Source organism: Phaethon lepturus, unplaced genomic scaffold (genome assembly GCF_000687285.1).
Source record: "Phaethon lepturus isolate BGI_N335 unplaced genomic scaffold, ASM68728v1 scaffold2710, whole genome shotgun sequence".
Lineage (NCBI taxonomy): Eukaryota > Metazoa > Chordata > Aves > Phaethontiformes > Phaethontidae > Phaethon > Phaethon lepturus.
Window position 1 is genome coordinate 115,093 of NW_010510955.1, and position 23,513 is coordinate 138,605.

A 23,513-nucleotide genomic window follows, 5' to 3' on the forward strand; every position below is an offset into this window, starting at 1 on the left:
ATGATTCCTCCGAGCAGCACGACTGAAGTCAGCGTGGATAGTGTGGAGAAAGAGAATGAAGTGGAGAGCACAGAGCAGCCCCCCTCTCCAGCATCAACTACCAGCCAGGAATCAAAGGTACTCAGAGAATGAGATCATTATTTTTTTTTGTTACTCTTTCTTTATTTTGAAGAGAGATGTGTTGCTTTGATTTTTATTTGGAGCCCTGAGCCAGGATCAGCGGTAGAGTGCTATGAGCCACCTCTGATTGCGGTGCCTGCTCTGACACTCCTGCTTCTGAATTCTCCCTGTCACTTGGGCAGCTCAGGAGTCTGAACTGGGAAAATACCTGCCTTTTGAGATGCTTGGGTTTGGGGATTTTTGCTTGTGTTTTCTTCTCCTTATTACAGTAAGGGCCTGGGGGAGTGGTGGGGCTCAGGGAGGGGATCGATGCCAATAGATGTTGTTAGCTATTTTCACACCAAGCATCAGATCACTTAAAAGGTTTTGTTCATGGGTGGAAGGATTGATTTTTCTCATAGGTTCAGAGAAGAGAATTTTGCCTGGGGTCTTGGGGTGTTTCACCTGCCTCACCTTCTTTGGCAGACCCATCAGTGAACTTTCACTGTTTAACAAGCCAGCAGCTGAAAGAGGGTGTGACAGTTTTGGCACAATAATCCTCATGTACATCACCCAGAAAAGCATTTTTTTCCACAGACTTTTATTTATTTATTAATTTTCAAATGTATTTCCATTTACCTTACTGAAAAACAACTTCCAGCTTAGATGGCATGGCCTCAGAATTTTTAATTGACTTGCATATGAAAAGTTTTTCTGCCCACCAATGTGTTACTTGGAAGATAGAGAGGTATAAGGGAGGAAAATAGTAACCTTGCATAATGAATGTTCTTTGCAGCTTACCTGGATAATGTGGTTTTACTGATCCTCTGTTACTTATGATTTATATCATGATAGCACCTGACACATCTTCCTGTGAACTTCATAGTGATGCTATGTGCTGTGTAAACATGTAAAAATGAGGAGCTCCTTGTCACTAGGAGCTCTCAGCTGGGTAGAGCCTTAGGATGTACAGTATGAGCAAAATAGCTGTTTGACAGGGAAGGTTTGTGCCGGCCAGAGTTTAAAGGCAGCGGCTGCCTGGGTCTAACGTAGGCAGACTGCTACGTTATTCCACAGCTATAGCTAGGTTTCTGGAGGGTGAGTCAAAATTATCTGTCTGTGTGGGTAGAGCTCTGACGTGGGCTTTGGGATTTTTACTTTTTTTTTTTTTTATTAGATGCTGTATTCCAAGGAGGAGAGCTAAGGTATTCCCTATGTAAAACAGCCTCTTTAAAAGAAAAGAGCTCTCCCAGCAGCAATAGCATGTGCTGTTCATACTATTCACTATACACATTCAGCACTACTGGGACACTATTACAGCCTTCCTGGTTAATGGGAAATGAAGAGTAAATGGGTTGTTGGTTTAACCCCAGGCTCTAAAAGGATCCAGCTGATCGGTACCTAAATTGCCCCTGAGACCACTTCTCCGGAATTGCTGAATTGTTCCCCCCAGTGAGGTCCCAAAAGTAACTGGAACCCTCACTGCACTGTCAGCACCAGCTCGTCATGTGTGCTGGGCTGTGCACAGGGCCTGGTGGGTTGTCTGCTCCCCTGTGCTCCCAGTTATGGTCTTCATTCAGTGCCGGGTAAGTGATTATGGAGTTTGAGGTGCTGCTCACGTGGTCAGGCACTTCATTACAATGGTGCTTGAGGGACTTTCCCGCTGGGTCACAGAGTGCTGTGCCCAAGACGAATGGACCAGCACAAATCCTAAACTGAGAGAATGTGAAGTGCTGCATAAAATCATAGAGTCTTTGGTGAAGTCGTCTAGTCCAACCCCCCTGCAGTGAGCAGGGACATCTTCCACTAGATCAGGTTGCTCAGAGCCCCGTCCAACCTGACCAGGAATGTTTTCAGGGATGGGACATCTACCATCTCTCTGGGCAACCTGTGCCGGTGTTTCACCACCCTCATGGTGAAAAATTTCTTCCTTATATCTAGTCTGAATCTGCCCTCTTTTAGCTTAAAACCATTACCCCTTGTCCTATCACAACAGGACCCGCTAAAAAGTCTGTCCCCATCTTTCTTATAGGCCCCCTTTAAGTACTGGAAGGCTGCAAGGTCTCCCCAGAACCTTCTCTTCTCCAGGCTGAACAACCCCAACTCTCTCAGCCTGTCCTCACAGGAGAGGTGCTCCATCCCTCTGATCATTTTTGTGGCCCTCCTCTGGACCCGCTCCAACAGGTCCATGTCTTTCCTGTGCTGAGGGCTCCAGAGCGGATGCAGCATGTAGGGTTCCTTCTTGCTGTTTGTGCATCCATGTTTCTGCAAGGATGACAACAGGAATTAGGCACATCTGGCCAGAGAACAAATAGACTACAAACTGGTTTATAATCAAACGTTGTTATCATCAGTTTTTCCAGTCTTGTGAACATTTGAAGCGATATACTGGAACTGGCAAAAGCTATGACTGTGCACTTGATGCCGTTACTTGCATACAGATATTTTAGTAAACATATAATCTGTGTATTTACATTTTAGAACTGCAAATATGATCAGAAAGCATGCTGTATTGTCATTGCAGTAGATGGATTCAAAAGAACCTTCTGATCACTGTGGTAATGGGATAAGCTTTCTTTTTTTGGTCCTAGTAAACAGCAGAATGGAAGAATTGTCAATAATTTCATAAAGATGTTGTTTGTGCTGTTTTGTCTTTTTTCTAAGGGAATTGATGTACTTCAAAAGCTAAAGACTTTGACAAAAGCATAAGTCATTGTGTGCCAAGGGCCTGTGTGCAAACTTTTATCCCACGGTGTCCCCTGCTGAGGGAGCTATCCTGTTATTCACAGATGACTAAGCTTTCTTCAGGTACTCTCTGATGCATAGGTTAACAAGTTCATGTCTGCTGCAGTTACTGCAGAACAGTTTGTGCAGTATCTAATTACACCAAGATGACTTGTTTCTGTGGCAAAACACTATTATGACTCCAAATATAGGAACAGAAACAACATGGATAATAGCAACCTCCAAAATGCATTTGAAAACATTTCAGTGGAAAAAACAATTTTGAAAAACTAATGTAGAACTAATGTGGCAAGCTTGCTTCTAGTCCTGTGCAATCGTAGACAACTGCGGCACATAGTCGCTTGTAGTACCAAAGCCCAGGCTGCACCCAGAAGATGACAGAGAGGAGGTATCTCAATTCTTGACTAGCGCTGAGCTTGAGAGGCAGAACTTCGGGCTGCTACTAAGTAGCTGAAATTTGGAAGAATGACTCTCGTGTTAGTCACACACCCACCGACTCACTCTTTAATAAATGCTAAAGCCTCCCACCGCCTTTTCCTATGGATTAAGAGCCATATTTACAGGTGAGCATACTTGGATGCTGAAAGCTGAAAGATTGGACTCTCATGCATGTCCTCCTCATCATGAGCTCCTCAACACCTGGACTTCAGTACAACTGCTCAGAATGAGGAAATTCAAATAGACTGTCAGTTTACCACATTTCCTGGGCCCTAAGAGGAAACCCATCTCCATGTTCTAAGTACATGTTTGCATTATGGCATAGTATATATATATATTGCTATATAACGTGACTGTGTCTTTCAGGTTATGTGCCCTCAAGTACTTTACATGTAGCCCCTCCAGTGTGCACTCTCATTAATATAACTTCAAATAGGTGTCTGAAGGGTAGCAAACATGCTGTAACTGGGCCATCCTGTAGCACTGTGTATACTGCTGCTGTGCTAAAAATCCTAGAGCTTGAATGGTTAAGAATGTTGCAAAACTAATTTATTTCTTAAAGTAATTTATTGGCTCTTGAAAACATTTATTTCACACCTAAGTATGACTTGAGTGGATACTTAAAGTTTATTAGGAGAATAATTTTATGAGGGTATCCTACAAATACATGTAATTGCTAATTCTATTACGTGCATATGTTTGTAGTTACGGCTCCCACCTGTTTGACTCCTTCACATCTGACTTCCAAGAAGGCAAATGACCAGTTTGCTAAAGACTTTTGTAGCTTTACAACTCAGCGAGGGAGGAAGTCATTAGCTAATGAATCCTAAGGGAAAATTTCTTCCTGGTGGTAACAGTTAAAGATGCACTGCACCCTTGTACGATCACTAACTTAGTAATATAAGCAGAAATCTAGTAGCAGCAATCAGAGGTTGTATTTCCAATGTCTCTTATATAAAAGTGCCTTGGAATTTAGTAAAGAAAACTAAAATTTATGGGAGTATGTGTCTAAAGAAAAGATTCCTACACTTGGCAATATTTCTTTGTGCTTTGGCATAGTTGGCACATAACTCTGTTAGCTTTATCCTTCTTGTATTTAACTGGTATTTCTATATGAACAGGAAAGAGCCCATCTGCTGATTTCTTTAGGTGTGAGTCAAGTCATTGTCACTGTATTGTGAATAATGACTGGAGTTGTTCATAGCCAATAAGTACATTTTAGAAAATTCCGTTACCATTTTTAAGTTTCAGGGGGACCTGAGCATCTATGATGTTTGAGCTAGTGCCAGCAGGGTTGGTCAGCACTGCTGACCTTCAAGCTAGTAGTGTTTCATTTCAAGTATGTTAAGCATCTTTCATGTTCTCTCATACACCCCAGAAGGGGTATCAAGCCCTGCCTCTGCCAATGCAAGCAATCTGTCATGTAAAAGTTATTTATTTGTAGATATCAGTACATATCTGTGAAGAGCAAATTTTTTTTTTCACAGCTTTGCCCGTTTCCATCTACTTTTTATGAAGTCTAGCTGTAATTGTTACATACTGCAGTCACGCATCTTTGGTGAGAGGGCTTCAAAATTTTCCTCTGAACCACAATTTGATGGGCCTAAAAAATCAGTTACACTCAGGTCAGTTAGGTAAGTTGAATAACTGGAAAAAAAAAAAAAAAGATAAACTAGAACCCCAAATAAATATGGTATCTGGACTATGTATTTCACAAAATAAATGATCTGTCTCAGTCTCTCATTTCTATACACTGACTATCCAGTGGCCAGTATTCAGGAAAATGCAGACCATTATGTTCAAATTCAGGTATGGCAATTCAGGAGATGTAGCACAACTGATCAAACACTAGCTAACCTGACCTGTAATATATAAGATGGAAGTTGCTGAAAAGTAGTAAGCCAAGAAAAGGATTAAGCATTGAAGTTCAAGATGTAGACTTCATTTATGTTTATCCCCGCATTGGTTAATAAGACCGAACTTGCTTTCCCCTGTCCTGCTGGTCCAATGCAGCAATGTTGCTTACATGAGGTTTCAAAACCAGGTGTTAATATTAGATACCGAACTAACATAAACAGCTTGAAATTCTTTTGATTTTAATACGATTGCATGGGAATTAAATCATGTAGGATTTGTGCTATGCTGTTAAGCAGAGATCTTCCCGACTTAAAGAGTTAATACTTTATGAGGCTCTGTAGATGGTTCCTCATCAATTAATATTTCAAAAGGGCAAGGAGTATGGTGTACAGTTAGTGTTTCACCCTCCACACCAGTGATAAATATCCAGTACGTAAACTACTGCTGTAGTCTTCAAAGGAATACCAAACAGCTTTAAAAAATCCTGTGAAAGGGGAAGAAAAAAACGGTTCTCCTTCATAATCTCACCTCCATGCCTCTGCATAAAATGGTGAGTACATACTGTGACAATAAGACTAAGGGAAAGAAATGAGCTTAAGCATTTTTATGTGTTTTCATGAAGTGTTAGAACAATTTATGTAGAGGAAGATTTCATTAAGAGCAGAAAAGTAATACTCTACCCTATCAATAATTTCTTGAGCATGCTTGTTCTTATATTTACATTTATTTTGAATTTTCTCTCTTTTTTACTCTTCTTCTGATTAAAACACCCTGGTATTGTTTTCGCTTTGATATATATGTCAGATCAGTTCCTAGGCACATTGAGATATCTAAGGCAAAATAGAAATGCGATCTGTTCATTCTCTTCTATCCACACTTTCGATGTTGCCAAAATGAAGACGATATCTATTACCTTTCAGCGACTAAAGATGACTTGACTGAAATCTGGTGTGGTAAAAAAATGGATTTACGAAAAAGTGTAAATTTTCACTGAAATGAAACAAGTTATTTTAAAAGATGGGAGACAGTCCAGTCCTACTGTCTCAGCCTCTTATGCTGTATTCTTTTTCATAAAGTAATCTGGTTGAATTCAGGTTTTACCACCACTTCTAAAAGGCTGTCCCAACACCTGGATGCTCTAATGGATGCCCTCTGCCCCTCACCCCCTTCTAATTCCAGTCTAAGTTTATTTCTGGCTAGCTTGTGTGGCATTGTACTTTTGTAGCTTAAACATCTCTCTTCCGCTCTTGGTGCAGGTTTCCATCATGTAAGAATAGACTTTTATATCTCTCCCAAGATCTTTATTTTCTATACTAAACAAGCCAGGCTGACATAAGATAAACTCTCCATTCTTCATCTCATTCTGGTAGCAGATCCACGCACCTGTTTCAGTTTTGATTCATCTTTCTTGAAAAAGGGTGACTGAATTTGTGCACGATATTCTACATGAGATCTTGTACAGTATCACTAATGATTCAGTAACTTTCCCAGAAACTGTACTTCTGATGTTTGTGTCTCCTAGTCATCCCTTGGTCAACCAGAAGTCACCATTCTATTTCTCTGTAATTGCCAGTGGATCCAGAATAGATTTGTCTGTCCTTATCTAGAGTGGTTTGGATCAGGACTCAAGTGCACAAGCTTGCATTTACACAGCTGAGCTTCATCAAATTTCCATGACTCCATCCCTCAAGCCCCAGGCCTCCTCAGTTTTGCCAATGCCTCCAACCTCATGTCAGAGGGAAATGGCCTTATGATGGTCCTAATCTTTGCATCAAATTCAGAAATAAAAATACGAAGAGAAAGATTGACCCTAAGACTAGGCCGGTGTTGTTCTTTAAAGAACTCCTCCAGTGATCTTCCTTCAACCTAGTACTTTTCCTTTCAACAGTAACCATCTCCCATTGAATTTTGCTTAAAATTTCTTCACTACTTCCCTTTTCCACCTTGGCTAATAGATTCCCTTTTGGTAGCATACTCACTAATTTTAATGAAATCCAGATAGGCAGAAACTACCTTTGACCTAAAACATTTCTTTGTCTAGAAAATTGTTCATATTATCCAAAACAACGGGTCTAGGAGGATCTGCCTTTTTTTGTTGTTGTTTTACTCTAGCACTATTGAGGTCAGATCTACAAATCTGTATTTGCTGGGGTGGCTTTTCCTGCACCTTGAAACAGACTTCTATTTTACTTTCTATCATTTGTGGCTTGATAAAGCTTGTTAAGAAAACTTGTTCCTAGACTTCCAAAGTAAAATTTTGTAATGGAGATTAACTGGTTTCTTTTCTCCCTTTCACCTCAGCAGACACACTGAACTGCTTTTTTAATGTCACACCATCCATTTCTGCAACCTCTTTCCCATTATTCCTATTATTTTGCCCCAGGATTATCGTTTTGGAAATAAAGTAAGGTGAAGTGTTTGGTAAGTTCTGAGCCAGCCTTTTATCCTATCCTTACTGTACCACAGTCTGTTTCTTCTTTTGTTTTCTCTAGCCTGAATCAATCCATTGACATTTCCTTAAATACCTTTTGCAAGGACTCACTCAACTTTTCTGGACAATTAACATGCTTAGACCTAAGGAACTCTGCTTGAAAGTTCCAGTTTTATTTGCACAGCAGTTTTTTTTTTTTCTCTTTTTCTTTCTCTTGTTCCTCTCCCCACCATTCTTTTTGGACTCTCTCCTTATTCCACATTTCCTTTTTGAGATAACTATTTTCATGCAGTTTGCCAGGAGCACACATTCACAGAAACTTTTTATTTCTTTTCGTTTCATATTCCAGGTAGTATTAACAGATTTGCTTTGAAGAAATTCTTTGCCTCTTACACATCCAAGTATCTGACTATTCGTGATAGGTCATCGTTCATCGTTCATCAATGAAGCATGTCTCTAACCTGATACGTCAAGGCTAGCAAAGGCCAAGGCTGTTCCATAACCCATGGTCACCTGGGTTTATCAGCACTCATTAGCAAACACAGTGACCTGCTTACACAGCTGTGCTGCTTTCCAGACCAATGCTAAGACCTTCATACTTTCAGACAGACACTAACTTGGGTCCTTCTGTGTCACACTCCAAAGTGGGATGTGGTCTGAAATATATCCCTAAGGAGCTGACAGTGCTGAAGACTTGGAATTTCTTCAAGGGAACATAACACATCAAAGGCTATCCTCTTGAAATCCAAAACTTGGCTTAGAGGTTCATTTTTCCCTTACACTTCATTTAATTTAAATGGAAGTAAGTCATAATCACCTGATAGAAAACTGTAGTTCCTTGTATGATGAGCATTTCTCCTGTTGCCTACCTGAGCCATTGCTGTAGACTCTTCATAGGTAGAGGATTGCATATTTGATAAATTTATGCTCATATTTGTCAGGCAGAGGACTAATCTTTCAGATGTGAGCACGAGTTGAATATTCTTAATACAGTATTCAGTCTTGCACAACTGCCAGTTGCATAGGCAAGCGGTCATTCAGTGTTAAATGAGCACTGCCTTTTCCAGGCAAGTAGATGTCTAAATTCTAGCTGAAGCATAAATAAACTTTGCATATTCATTAGCAAAGAGGACCAGCTGTGAAAATAAGAAATCTATGTGTGAGTGACTGAAATAACTTGACCTTGTTTCCCTTTGATATAGCCTCTGCTTGAGGAAACTCCCTTGATTCAGTGGACCAGCTGATACACTATAAGCTACTTGTCAGAGAATTCAACTCAGGAACCCTGCAAAACATAATACAATGGATGTCTAAAAAGCAGACTCCTTGTGTCTTTGGCATCAGCAGTTAAAGATGACAAATGGCTTGCGTATCTTCTTACTTATTTTAAAAAAAGAGTCTCATGTCTGTAGTCTAGCATAAATGTGCTAGACAGAATTTTTCCTATTGACAGGTCAGCATTTCTTAGCTGACCTGTTTTTAACTGATAAGAGTAGTTTGGTAAGCACTGGCGAATGGAGGTGTTACAGCTTAGGGGCTACAGTTGGTGAAACTTAAAAATACCATAGCATGAAAAATTGTGAGAGGGGTGTTTCCCAATTGCAGGAGGCTGCAAGTTCAATATGGAATTGCAGACAGTCGTTTAGGTAAGTAACAGTGGCAACTTGAATGCTTTTCTTTTCTGTAGACATAATATGCTCCATTTCTGAGTGCCATTTAAAAGCTTTATTAAAATGCCACACATGCACTGCTTAAATTTATTTTAGCAGTCTGGTGTTCTGAATAGAAAAGCAAAATGCAGCTGACCTATAGTAACTGATGATTAGGTTTAATTCAGAAAGGAGAAAAATACTATAAACTGGTATTCCCAAAGCTATAAAAATCAGCATCCACTGGTGGAGTCACCATAAAAACATGTGGATATGGCACTTCAGGACATGGTTTAGTGGGCATGGTGGTGTTGGGTTGATGGTTGGACTTGATGATCTTAAAGGTCTTCTCCAACCTTAACGATTCTGTGATTCTGTGAAAATCAGCATTTGGAATATTTATTTTCTTAGCTTATTCATCAGATTAAGACAAAAGAAATGTATGCTGTGGAGGCACAGCTCAAGTGAGAGAGCAAAGTCAACCTGACAGGTTGCTATACAGTTGAATATGATCTTAGAGACAGACTTGCATCTCCATTACCCCAATATTTAACTTCATTTGGTTTTTACAAAAATTACTTACGCATAGTAAAGGAAGGCATAAGCTTTCGTTGGCCAAGAGTCAGATTTCTGCCATGATGCGTACAGGTCACCTCCTCAAACATCATATATATAGGTGCACGATTCATTATCGATTTGCCAGCGTTTTGCCTGCTAGTTTAAATGCTGTGGTAGCAGTTCTCAAAACCAGAATGTCTTGGGATTGAACTGAGAGACTGAAAACCTTGACCTAGCGTCACTTGCCTTTGTGCATACACACGGGGAGAAAAGGCCTTGGACTGGGTATCTCTGTCCTTGCAAGTAAGCAAAATATACTGGGCAAAATTCAACATTGTAAACTTGGCAGAGTGCCGCTGACTTCTGTGCAGTTAAATTGAGGATCCAGTTGTTAAGATGTTGAGGTGTTTTTAAAATGCACCTACTCTTAAGTTATCAACCAGTATCAATCAGCTCAAGGATCCAGGATATACAATTTTTGTTGTACCTCTTAGTGTACTTATTTATATTATTTATAAGTGCCTGTAGCTCATTTCTCACTTAGGTTCACACACACACACCCCCCATTTTCTTCCTTTTTTAATGTCGAAACTTCTGTTTTTGAGGAAAAGTTCAATTTTCTTGATTCTGTCAACTTTTGCCAGGAAGCTTTCCACGGTTGCAGGTGAAATTTCCAGTCAAAAGAGGAGATAAAAGCATCCTAGGTCAAATCATACAGCCTCCCCTTTAATTAGAGACCAATTTTAGGCAGTTAAGTTAGTAGTTCAGTCTTGCTATGTTGGAACTATAAATGGAACACAGACTGAAATTGTTTTATCAAAGGTGATTTAGAGGAAAAGCCTGCCTTACGTACTCTGAGTTAGTGTCTCTGAGGGGAAATCTTTTTCCATTGACCATGGTAGGCAGCTACAGGTAAGTTAAAAGCTTGAATTTAAGTAGGGTGAACACGACTGTGAATCTGTCAGAGCAAGGTCTTGAACCTTGACTACAAAAACTGGTCAGTCATCTGTTCCCCTGGCAGGTTTGTCTGACTTTCCCGTCTTCTGCCCACAGCGCTCTCAAAGACATTTTGAAAGGCTGCAGTTGTTTTTTATGTCAACGTGGAACAAAATCATTCAAACTGAAAATTTTTGCTAAGTGGAACTGCTGTTTTCCAGCCAGACCTATAATGGAAAGTTATGCACCTATGACAAAAAGAGAGAAAAGTGTGAGCCTATCCAGGCTTCAAAATGTGAAGTGCTGCTATTAAACTGTAGCTACAAGATGAGTGTACCAGTTTCATGAAGTATAGGCACACAGGAGTCTTTGGCAAGTTCACAGCAGTTAGGTCTATCTCCTGTAGTTAGTTGTAATGACAAATGGACTTCCTCCCAGCCGTAAAAATCCGGATGAACAGTTAAATTTTTTTGCTAGCTCACCCATTTGCCCTCTGCCTTTCAATGTTTCTTTCTTTCCTTTCTGTTCCTGTTCTCACCCAAATGCTTTAATCCAGGACTAGGCTCTCTGATACAACGAGCCAATGCAAGGTCTGTCTTCACAAGAAAAACTTCCAGGTTTCCAAGGCCAAGTTTAAAGATTCCTGTTAAGAAAATGTATGGTGGTTCTTCTGTTAGGGGGAGGGACATTTTGTAAACACTGTGTAGATGCTGGCGCTCATGCCATAAGTACACTTGGAAAAAGGCAAACCTTATGGTTTGCACTTTCCCTTTCACCTATACCCCAGCCGTGCTTACTTTACTCACACAGAAATGCCTGAAGTTGCATTTTGGTTCCTTTACATCCTCTGGTATTACGTGGTCTGTTCCTTGTTTGTGGATACCTATTTATCTCTTGATGTAATGTCATGTTTTCTTTATGTATATATGTAGGAAATGACACATTAAAACCTCAGCAATGAGGTAATAGAAAACATTCCTTATGCAGAAGAAATTAAGCCCTCTTCTTAGTCTCCTCCTTTCCGAGTAGGCAGTTGAAGACCAGTGTAACTCAGGAGATCCCTTTTCAACTGGGCTGCCGTTGGAGGGTTTTTGAGCTCCTGCCTCCCTCCCCAGCAGCTTAGGCTCCCACAGACTTCCCTGGGCTGCAGTTCTGCACTTCAGCAGAGCTGGTGTTTCTAGCAGTTCCTGCCTGGAATCCAAGAAAAATCACAGAATCACAGAATCACTAGGTTGGAAAGGACCTTCAAGATCATCAAGTCCAACCATTAATCCAGCGCCACCATGTCCCCTAAACCATGTCCTGAGACAAATGAATCCTTGGAGATTATCAAAGCTAACGTGAATGCCAACAGCTGTAATAGACCTACTTGAATCCTGCTAGAATGTAGATAAATTAAAAACATTTCACAAAGGTTCAAAAAATGACAGCCAAGCCTTAAAACAAAAATCTTAACAGCGTGACCTGCCTCTGAGGAGTACTCGGCAATGACTGGGTGCTGGCCTTGAGAATTAGCCACTCAGCCTGGTAAAGAAAAGTCAGACCTTTTTTAGGATGAGAACACTAACCTATTTTTTCTGGCACTGTAAGGGCGTACACTGCAATAAAAATAATATTCCTGAAGTAGCAATTGAGGTAACGTCATCTGGTCTTTACTACCAGCTGCTGAGTTCCAGAAAAAAAATCTCCCTTCCATGAGTTATCATCCCTCCAGCACAGTCACTCAGAGCCACTACTGCACATAAAAAAAAAAACCAACCCAACCAGCTGACAGTAGAAAATGGATATAAATCTCAGAAGCTAGTGCTGCCCTTGTTCTTCAGTTCAGCAGTGGTCAGTAGCTCTGATTTTTGCTGTAACGCATCACACTGCTTGTAAGTCGGTGCTACTCTGCTGGTATCAAGAATTGCACCTACTTTGACAGTAGAATAGACGAGACAAAGCAAGGCACTTTATGGAAATTCCCCCTCTCACACAGGTTTACTGTTCATATTCTTTAAAACTCTATCTGTCCTAACTTGAATTTCCTTTCATCTTCCTCCTTCTGTTCCCCTGCTTTCCTGCCTGCCTGAATCCCTCATGCAGCCCCGTGCAATATGGTGCTCCTGTTGAAGTCACTGCTATTAATTGTGTCAGACAAGGCATCACAGTATTTTACTCGTGCAAGATCCCTCGCTTTCCTATCAAACAAGTAACTCCTATTAAATCCATTGGTATCTTATATTAATACCAGCAGCTCTTTTCTCTCTCAACACCAAAAATACAAAATTTGGATATGCTTCATTTATTAGCTGAGCACAACCTCATGGCAGTATTATAAGATTATGATGATGATGATGATATGTTTGTGTGCAGGCCTTCATTAACAACAGTTTAACTTTAGAGGATTCTGAGGGACTTAAAAAATCTCTTAAGATTCAGAAAAAAAAATTGTAGTTCTTCAGAAAGAGATATAGTCTTAAATTCTCTGTGGTATTCTCTATGTAACTAACTTTTTACATGAAGCTAGCTATCTCAGTATAAAAACAAATTTTTGCAGTTCAGGCAATCATTTTAATCTTGAAACTTTGATAGAGGTAATTTGAGGAGGAAAGTTGTGCAGCTGGGGAGGATAAAAATAAAATGTTTTTGTTTTGCAGGGTAGATCTTGAAACAATAGCTGGCAAAGATGTTCAGCAGCTTGGAGGTTTAGGAAAAATACAAAAGAAATGGATTAGCCTGAGGCAAAAGGAGTCAAAGATGTATGATAAATCTCATGCATAATAACTCTTGCCAATTAACATCTCCAAATATATGTATTGGAGATACATACATTGCCAATTTTTGTTTTTAGACCTTCAAACATCTCCATAAAGTGCCAAGTAACTCTATGACATATATAAGACAATATCATCATCAAGTTAAACAGATTCTTAATGTGGAGAGTTGGCCTATTATTTATGTAGGACACTGAACGCAGTTTTTGCTGGGCATGACTAATGTGCAACTGAGATGGAAACATTCTATACTAGTAACAGGTTTCTTGGAAGCTGGTACTGGAGGCATAATTTTCCCCAAAATTATTTGGAAGTAATTTTTTAAAATTAGAAAATTATTACAGTAGGTGTGTTGAAAGGGATAAATGCATGTCATAAGTTGCACTTTGAGATGAGCTGTAATGAAAAATGTGCCGTATCTGGACTGGATCTGGGAATAAACAGATCTTTGCCATGGTGGACAGTAAGAAACTGGATACACAACGAACAACAAGGAAACTGTTATCGAGGTAGGAAAAAATTATAACTGGCACAGCATTTGTCATGTGTGTGGTAGGAAATATGAGATGAAGGAAACTTGGTGGGTACTCAGGTGAAGCCCGGAGAAGCCCAGAGGAATAAACTAGCTTTGCTCAACCTGTGCTGTCAGCACTTCCCCCAGATCCAGGGCTTCAGGCCAGTGGTGCCAGGGCAGCGACGTGGCTCCGCACCAGGACCATATGGGTCCTGTTGGACTTGTGGGGTCAGAACAGACATTGCCAGGGTGGCAAGAAGCAGCATTCACAGGATGGGACAGCGTCGGACTTTGGGAGGGTTAAAAAGAACATGCAAGGCAGCCAATTTGCTACCAGGTTGCAAAAATATCAACAAGAAGGGGAACTGTGAAAAAGAAAAATTGGAAGTGAACCAACAAAACACTGCTAATATTCTGTAAGGCCTAAGTTCCTACTCCATCTTCCCAGTGAGAAGAATTTGAAATCAAAAGATGGAAACAAGTTGTAAAATTTTGATATGAACCTCTGTTTATGAACAGGCAGCAAAGAAGGGAGTACAGAAACCTGTGGGATCAAATAAGCCAAAATACCTATGTTTGTGGGCTTTTTCTAAGCCAATAGGCCATAGAATACCAAAATTCTGGCATTGCAGTTCTCGTTCTTATTTTGATGGGAAAATGGGGTAACATCATCTCAGAGTCAAAGCACAGTAGCTAAGTGAGAAATTTGGACAGAATTATTTCACACCAAGTATGAATTTGAAGTAAGTGTCTAGGAAAGACAAAAGAAGCAGGAGGCATAGGTGCCCCCGGATCTATCTGTATTTGGTTGTGGAGGAGCAGAGATTGGCAGAGATGGTTTAAAAAAACAAGGAACGATTGGGAAGCGGTGAACAAAGTCAGGCAGATAACAGGATGCTGAATACGGCCAGGTGTTTTTTCATGCTGCATGCAGAAAACCTTTATTTTTAACGCACAGTGTAAAACAGTAAAAAAAAAAAAAGTTTCATTTTGAAACAAAAAAAACCCCAACAACTGAGCCAAACCCCAAGCCTTTACTCAGGAAACACGCTCGCTGAAGGCAGTGGCAGTTAGCAGTAAGCAAAGACCTTAGGATTTGGCCCGGTGACAATAACTTTGTTGTAGAGCTGAGCACTTAACATGTTTTCATTGCAAAGCAATTTTAACAGTGTAAGTTTGGAACCCCAGAAGTAGGAGTGGAAACACTGACAGAATATGAACTATAACAACTCCCAGAAGATCTGAGTCTTCCTTTTTGTTTTAAGACGGAACAAATCTAATTATACAGTATGTGGGATCTGGTGCTGATGTTAATTTGCCCTCAGTTAGTATCTGCCTCCCTGCCAGATGTATTTCCATATTTGCTTCGAGACACATACTACCATTTAAAGTATTATAAAACAGCTCTGTTAAAAAAAAAAACAAAAACCAAAAAATAGAAAAAAAACAAATGGGTAAAATAAATTAGTAGAAACTATTGCTGTTGGTAGACCAGTACTTTTTAGCAGAAGAATGGGGTTTTTTTTTAAATTCCAAGGGGGTCATAGTGAGCTTTAATTTCTCATAAGATCAATAGTGGTAAATTATGATGCACACTTCCTAGATGGACAGACACAAGATACAATCAAGGATGATTAATCTTACATTCGCAACCACGTTCACTGTGGATTATTCATGAGAAGAAAAAGAAGAAAAACACAGGCCCTGTTGTTACTACTCTTGAAGACTCTCAGCAGGTAGATACCAGTGTACCTTCCTTCACCTCAGCAGGGCTGCCTGGACTTACATTACTCTGAAATCCAGACTTTTAATCTCCAAATTTCATTATGCCGCTTCCACCGCAGCAAGGATTAGTAGGTTACTAAATGGGGAGTTACCAAAGGGAAATCACTGTTCAATCACCATTTTAAAAGCTGAAATGGAAAAGAGAGATCCAAACAGGGCAGCAAAATGTGGGAGGCACCTCAGAGATAACAGTCCAAATTCCTTCTATGTCAAGAGACAGGAGATAACCACACGTGTCCCTCATCCTAATGGGGGCAAAGTATGGAGATGACTGGCTGCTTAGCAACCAGATGACTGAGGTGAAACCCAAAGTACAAAACAAGATGTTGTAAACATGTACCCGTCTTGAAACTGAAAATACAGGGGAATTTTAAAAAAATTGAAGGACTATTCCTAACTATCTCTTGTTTTCTTCGTGAGCTTTCCTGTCCGTTTCAGGAGGAAGGACTGGAGGCAATTCAATTGCCGGACCATGAAAGAGAGTTAGAAGCCACACAGAGGTTTGCAGCTGGTTATTCCACTAGCCACCTTTCATAACATGAATTATAAATAAGATCTCCCACAACTGGTGCCACCCATGTTGGAACAGCTGTTTCACAGCAGGGAGAATACAATCCTGGATATAAATCCTGGATTTACAGTCTTTCCCACTGCTCCCGAGAGGAGGAGTTTTTCTTTTGCTAGGTGAGGCAGAAGAGGAGATCAAAGGGACAAAACATTTCCCAACCCCAATATAAAGCAAGCAACAGGCTTTGGTCATGACTGAAGTGGTGCTTAGTCTGATTTGTAACATGTTTTGATTTATGCACTTGTTCACAAAAGAGGAAGAATTGGCAATCATTGAGCTCAACACAATGAACCCAGCAGATCTTACTTTGGGACTGTTAATCCCATTTTCATGAATCGGATGATAAACTGTGGAAAGCTACAGTAAAGCTTCTCTGAAAGATCTTGTGAGTTGTTATCTCGAAATGCTGCAAATTTGAGAAAGATTCAATATTTTTCTTCTCTGCTAGAAGCTGGTTGAACACAAACCATGGTTCAGCGGTACTGCAAGCATTTTCACCAAATTAAACTTGAATCAAACCTGTTGGGAAGTTTGAAGAAATGCTAATAGAGACTAGATCTCTCATGAAGAGAAATGTAATATGCACTCTTTTCTTTCTAGATTACTCTTTCTAATATGGCATGATTAAAAGAAAAGAGGAACACACCAAAATAGGGCTGTTCAAAAACTCAACAGCAAAAATGCTGTTAAATAGCAAATTTGACAGTTTTGCTAAATAAATAGATTTACTAAATGTGTTAGGGGGAATTTTACTTAGTTTTTGATAAAAATGCCTTAAAAATTTCTGGATTTGACATGCGTACAAATATCATTGTATTTATTTTGCATATGTTTTTTCCTTTTTACAAGCTTTTTTGAAGTGTTTGAATGACAGTGAGATTCTTGAAGTTAATATGAAAATATATTTGGCCAGGAAAGTAATATGAGCTCAGTCACAATTGCAGAATATCTAATACAGGGTTTACTCTTTTTATGCCTTAAGACTAAGTAGACAGTTCTGAACATAATGGAGACAAAAAAGGATTTCTCTGAGGTTTGATGGTGATTGTTATAGTTAATAAATTGTGTTTCGTCAAATCTGTCACTCCCTGGACTGCATTACTTTGTCCTGTCACATCTTATGCTGAATTTTGAAGATGTATAAGGGAATTTGGTGCGCAAGGAAGACTTTTTCATATTTTCAGGCCTTAAAACTTTCAGCACATTATTTCACGTTTGTCTTGCATATTTGCTAATCCTGGTTCCTTGCAATATTAGAAGATGTACGCAAAACTGTAGGATAATTCCAAACCCAAGTGCAGGAGCAATTGTTGAGAACTGAATTAATTTTTCAACGTGATTTAAACCGAAGTAGAGAGTTGTACAGTATGAACAGGTCTGCTAAGCAAACACACTCTTTGGCTACACATGGAGACTGTACCTCTCGATAATTTAGAGGTCTGGCAACTAGAGGTGCAAACACACAGCTGCCAAAGATGTAGTACATCAGGAGAGGGCTGAGAACGTGTGATCTACACTGACATTTGTGGGAGCAGTGACAACTGAGCATCCCTTCAGATTTCGTGCTTTCAAACCCTGAGGCTCTTTCAGGGGTTTTTGCCGTTACGCTCTGGCATGCCAATCAGAGCGTTTCATTGTAGTTAGGACACTCATGTGTGAAACAAAATCGCAGAAAGAGCCCTGCCTGTAAAAGGTTTATATCCTAAATAGGTCTGCGGATCAGTGAGTGGTTTCAGAAGCATTAAAGGGCAGGGAAGAGAATCTGAGAATGATGATCAGAGCAGCAAGAGCTAACCAGAGTAGTTGAAGGTACTAAATAAATCACTAACAATGTTATTGTTAGGTACTATGGAAAATGTCTCCCCTTTGACTAGTCCAATACGGTATTCAAGCAGACAGTTTATTTATTTTTACAACAATAACAAACATATTTGTTCTAATGCCAGCTATGCAATCTGTTTGGGAAAATACACAAATATAATACGTAGCAGATTCTGCAATAACGAACACTCCCTCTTTGTCTGTAGTGGATTAAAAGGGTACAGCTCCCAAGAAAGCTGGCTATGGCAGACACAAATACATGATAGGGACAGATTCTCAGACTGTATAAATCAGCTACAATTTAAGTCAGTTTAGCTAATTCAATTTGTACTAGCAGAGTATTCGTACTATTTATTATTTAGAAAGAAGGCGGCAGAAAAGTAATCAGCTTTGCTCACAAGTTTTATCGTGGATACTTTGCCAACAAACAATACCAACCCCTTAAGTGTTTGCAATATCCTTGTATCTTGTTAATTCTGTAAGACATGGTACTTCTCTCATCAGCAGGCAAACACACGTATTGTTTATGAAATTGCATACTGGCTTTGGGCATGTCGTAATCGTATTTTTGCTCATTAAAATGCCAAGGCAGGGCATTTTCAAGTCAAATCGAGAAAAAACCCCAGCCTTGCCTGTGCTTAAAAATCACTTACTTTTATATCCCTCAATTCTAAGAAGAAAATCATTAGCCTTCCTGCTCACATAAAGTAAGCACTTACAGTTGAGCTAGTTCCTGTTTGCTCTTAATCAGCATAGCTAGCTGAAGCCCAGCAATGCCGCCAGGTTAGCTTACACTGGTAACATCCAGTCCTCCAACAAATCTAGTTAACATCTGAAGTATGTTCTGAGCGCTGCTAGTACAAATTGAATGCTCCTTGACCCAGAAAAAGGACTGTACTCAGTAGAATAGATGCCATTCATCAAGGCTTTTTTCTTTCCCTTATTTGAAAGGCTTTTGGTCTGAGTCCCTTTTGGTAATGTACCGTGTACCTGACATGCTCTCTCGTGAATCTACACAACCTCATCTGGGCTCTATGCGTTTAAGTCCTTCTTTTATAAAAATGTGAAAGTCAAATAACTTGGAAACTTGCTCTAAGAAGCCGAAAGGGAGAAGAAATGGTTCCTTACAGAAAGTGGACGTTCGTCTCACAGCAGAGTGAAATCTGCTGATGGAGCATTTTTGGTCTTTATAGCTAAACAAAATAGCTATATTTTACAAGAATTGCAGGAATCAAACTGGCTTGACAGCTCATTCCAACTGTGTTAATACCCTGTTATTACTTGTGATCCATCTAATGATATTGCTAACACTAGTGTAAAGAAAAGGATAGAGAAGAGCAAGCAGTATCTTTTTTTTATCGCTAGCACAGTAGCAATACAGCAGACAGCTGATGTCTGAAAATGAGAGCTTGGTTATACGGTCTGTCGGTAAAGTACGGTTGATAAGCCTGGTTCAGTTGTTCATTTCTCCTGGAAGATAGGTAAGGGTGGAAATGTATAAAAATAATCTCCAAGTTGGCCCCACACTGCAGAGGAGCCTCTGCTGCTGGCAGGGATGGTCAGCAGTGCCTGAAAAGGGAACAAGACCAAACAGGTTGGGAAATAAGCTGATGTGGGCAGACTCCATGAAGATTGCTCTGAATGCCAAAGCTGATGGCCCAAACAAGCTAATGTAATGTAATATAATAAACAGTTTGTCCTCCTAGTAACCACCGTTCACACTGAGATCACTAAGGAGGGAGCTTCAAGAAGGGGAAGGAAGCACTTGAGTGTGGGAGGTGGAGGGAGTGAGGCTTTCCCTGATCTTTGAATGGTGAGTGTGATGAAGAAGTTGTGCTAGAGAAATGGCGATAGCGTAGGGGATGCCTATCTTAGCATTTTAGTTTGCTTTGGGACTGTGGTTTCAAAGCAAATCTCCCATTTGTTGCGGCTCACCCCACTTTGGTCCTTGTTGTGGTGCACAGAGCACAGGCTGCATCACTTGGGGGTTCGCTTGTGCTCCAGGAGTGCACCTCGTGCACGCCCGGACTAATGGGCTGGTCTGGTTCAGAGTACTCTGTGCCCTGAAACACATGTATGCTGGGTGCTCAGCAGCCTGTGTTTCATTCTCCAGATGTGCTCCTACTGAGCCATGCTGACTGCTGATACAGATAAGCTGGAGAGGTACAAGAAAAAGAGTTTCTGTGTGTCAGTGAGCAGTTAGGAGCCTGAATAAATTACTCTCTGCAGGGTGGATGATTATCTTTTGTAATTACAAAGCTAGGGATTATAAAACAGCTCAAATCAGTGATATCTTCCCGAATTCCATTGGAAGTTCTTAAACCAAAATTGTAGAAATGAGTTGTGTGCTTCCAATGCTTACATCAAATAAAGTCTTAGTGAGGGCAGGTGCAGTTCCCATTCACATCAAAAGCAGCGGTACCTAGTTAACACTAGGAATTAATTTCAATAGCTGTCCTTTTGCTACCTCGTGTTTTCTGGTTATAACAGCTAAAAAGTTATAGTATAGGGGAATTAGGAACAGAGGAGCTGCTGATAAGCTGTGGTTTGTCAGAGATTCCTCATCCCTTGAAGCCTGAACATTCAGTAACTCAAGAAGATGGAGATTGTGCTGGAAGATACTGGGGAAAAAAAGGTTAATAAGCTCTGAGGCTTAGCTATTGCACTTATCTCTACCTTGCCTCCGGGGTTAGTATGTGCAGTCGCTGAGAGTCTGTGTGGCTGATAAAATGTTTTTAACTAGAGACAAACTTTTTTCCCCAACTCTAATTCCAAACCACAGGAACATCCTGGATTTGATACCAAGGGTTCATGTTTCTGAAGTGTCAATGTTGTGAAGTCTCATGATGCTATCAGGAGTCCAGAAAAACTCTTGGGCTTGTGGGCATTTAATTTTCATTTTTATTTAAAAGAAAGCTAACTTGTAGCCTTCCTTGCAGAGGAGAAAATGTGAAAGACTTAGGAAATTTATCTCAAATATGTTTCTTAAAGCCTTTTTGTGCTTGGTTTAGGGGTTTTTTTCAGTCCCAATACATAATTTTTCACTAAAGTTTTGAAGTAAGTGTTGAGTGCAGAACAACCCCAGTCACAGGTTTTTCCAAAGTTCAGTAGTGTTTCTTCCTAAGATTTGGGCTCATTAACACTGCAGAAATAAATAATGAATAGTAAAATTTGCATATTTTCCTCTCTATTGATAGAGCTGATTCCTGCCTTAGGTGAACGCTGTAGCAGCTCTGTTAGAAGCCAGTGGCATCACAAGTGCATTAAATCAGTTTATGGCAGATCGAAATCAGGCATATATTACATGCCTATATTTAATTACATTTGAAATCTTCCAGTAAAAGAACAGGGGTGGGATATAAAAAACGTCAAAATGAGGAGATGGTGATATTTAAGTAAGGGAAGTGACGCTCACTTTGCTGCAGCACAATAATCCCTTAAGCATTTACGTTTTTACAATTTACAGTATTTGTACAACCACCTGCCCTTGCCCTTGTGTGGACCAACTTTTCCTGAGTAAACAATCACATACCAGTAACCCTATTCCAAATTCCCTTGTGGGCCTAGTGTGACAAAGGAAAGTTGGATCAAATGTTAAAACCTGATGCCAATCTTCTATTGCCCTGTATACTCATGCAAGATGGGTGCAAAACATTCTCATTTGAGAGGTAGTTTCTAACAGTATTGAATAAAGTGTGTAATTAGCTGTGCAAAATGCTAAATATTGCCTATGTATGTTCTCCGTTTTTGTATAGTCGCTTCTGTAGACATATAACCTATTTGGGATGTAGTAGCTGCAGACTTTCACCGGTGTTTTAGGTATGCAATGCAAGCCAAACATGTAGATGTCTTCCAGCCTGAACGCAAGTGAGTATGAAATCTGCATTTGGGTAACAACAAGGATGCCCACCTTGTCTGGAAATTATTTAACCACATCAGCACAGGACAAAACTCAGGAAATCTCGGAGAGGACTATTAACTTGTGCAGAGATGCCTATGAAATCTGTGAATGTATCTTGGTCAACTCATTCTTGAATATTGCTCTGCTCTGAACATTGAGGTTAGAGATGCACATCTCTAAGATGCACAGGTGCATGCTTACCTTAGCGTGTATGCTCTGGACATGCATAGCCTAAATGCTGGACTACCCCTCTTTGGAAAACTGTTGACTTTTCCACCTGGGGGAGGGAAAGCTGCTAGTACATCCTTTGACTGGCAAATGACCGTGCACAGGAGAATGGAATAAGAATAGTAAATGCAGAGCCCCTTAAAATATACTGCTTGCATCGTCCGAACTAGCGGGACAGTTGTTTCATGATAAAACAAATACTGTATTGCTCAGCTTAGTCGTCTTTCTGTGGCAGAAGCAGTGTTTTGAAATTTAATTAACTTCATGTGGCACTGTGGAAAAGGATGGCAAATCAATAATGAATGCCATTTCAGTCACCTTGTGGTGCTGTAATTCTCTGTGTTTTGCTACACTAATTAGGTCTGACTCCAGTGAGAAGCGTTTCAGTAGCAAGGGGCTGAATTATTACTGGGTTCCTGGCTGTCGCTCAGGAGATGAAGTAATCTCAGTACTGAGTAACCTCAGTGATTTCAGGAGCTGGTGACTTAACATCCAAGCAGAAGAGGGAAGATCTCACGTTTTGTTGGTGCTTGTCATACGGTTTTGGGTCTAGCTAGTCCATGACTTAGGCTTCAGCTGAAAGACCTTCAGAAACCAGAAACTGTTCTTACCTCGTAGTTGGCATTTAGTGACTTAATTGCTCTTATTTACACATTCCCCCAGAGACCGACAGTTTCTTGCAAACAGGTGAATATTTCCTTCATTTGGATCCAGGGCTCCTCTCATGAACCCAGGGAGAGTCATGGGTGGGAGTGGCGCATGTGGGATGGGTCCCTGGCTCTGATCCCTCCCGACTCCCAAAGTCACCGTGGAGAAACGGCTCAGGGAGCAGAATGCAGTGTGCTTCCATGTAGCAAACCCAAACACTGTTAACCGGAGGCAATGGAAGCTCTTTGGTGGTTTATTGAGCTCAGGGAGTTTGTTATGAAACGTGGGGAAGAGAGCTGGAGTGTCTCCCTTCTCTGAAGGTAGAAGAGAGGCTTCCTCCCGGGGCACCTTGAGGCTCCTCTCTGACAGCATGCTTTCGGCTGCATCATAAAGAAAATGGATGGATCTGGAGTAGAAGCTGGGGAGAGCAAGTGCTCTGAGGCCACTAAGTCAGTGTGACAGACCAGTGCCATGCTTTTTTGGGAAAGAATGTGAACTCCTTCCCTTTATATTAGTGTGAATTATGATTCCTGATCATCATTGCTTCTAACATAAACAGTTTCTAATATAAACCATTCC

The 23,513-nt window shown here is 40.3% G+C and overlaps 1 protein-coding gene across 1 annotated transcript in view; it reads left to right on the plus strand.

Moving 5' to 3' along the window:
• Nucleotides 1-23,513, plus strand: part of LOC104617015 (SH3 and cysteine-rich domain-containing protein-like) — a gene marked incomplete at its 3' end in the record, with an annotated part of 26,167 nt that continues 2,654 nt past the window's right edge. Inside the window, exon 1 of the mRNA XM_010282227.1 lies at nucleotides 1-117. Within this exon, the coding sequence (XP_010280529.1) occupies nucleotides 1-117 (117 nt within the window). The remainder of the gene's footprint in view (nucleotides 118-23,513) is intronic.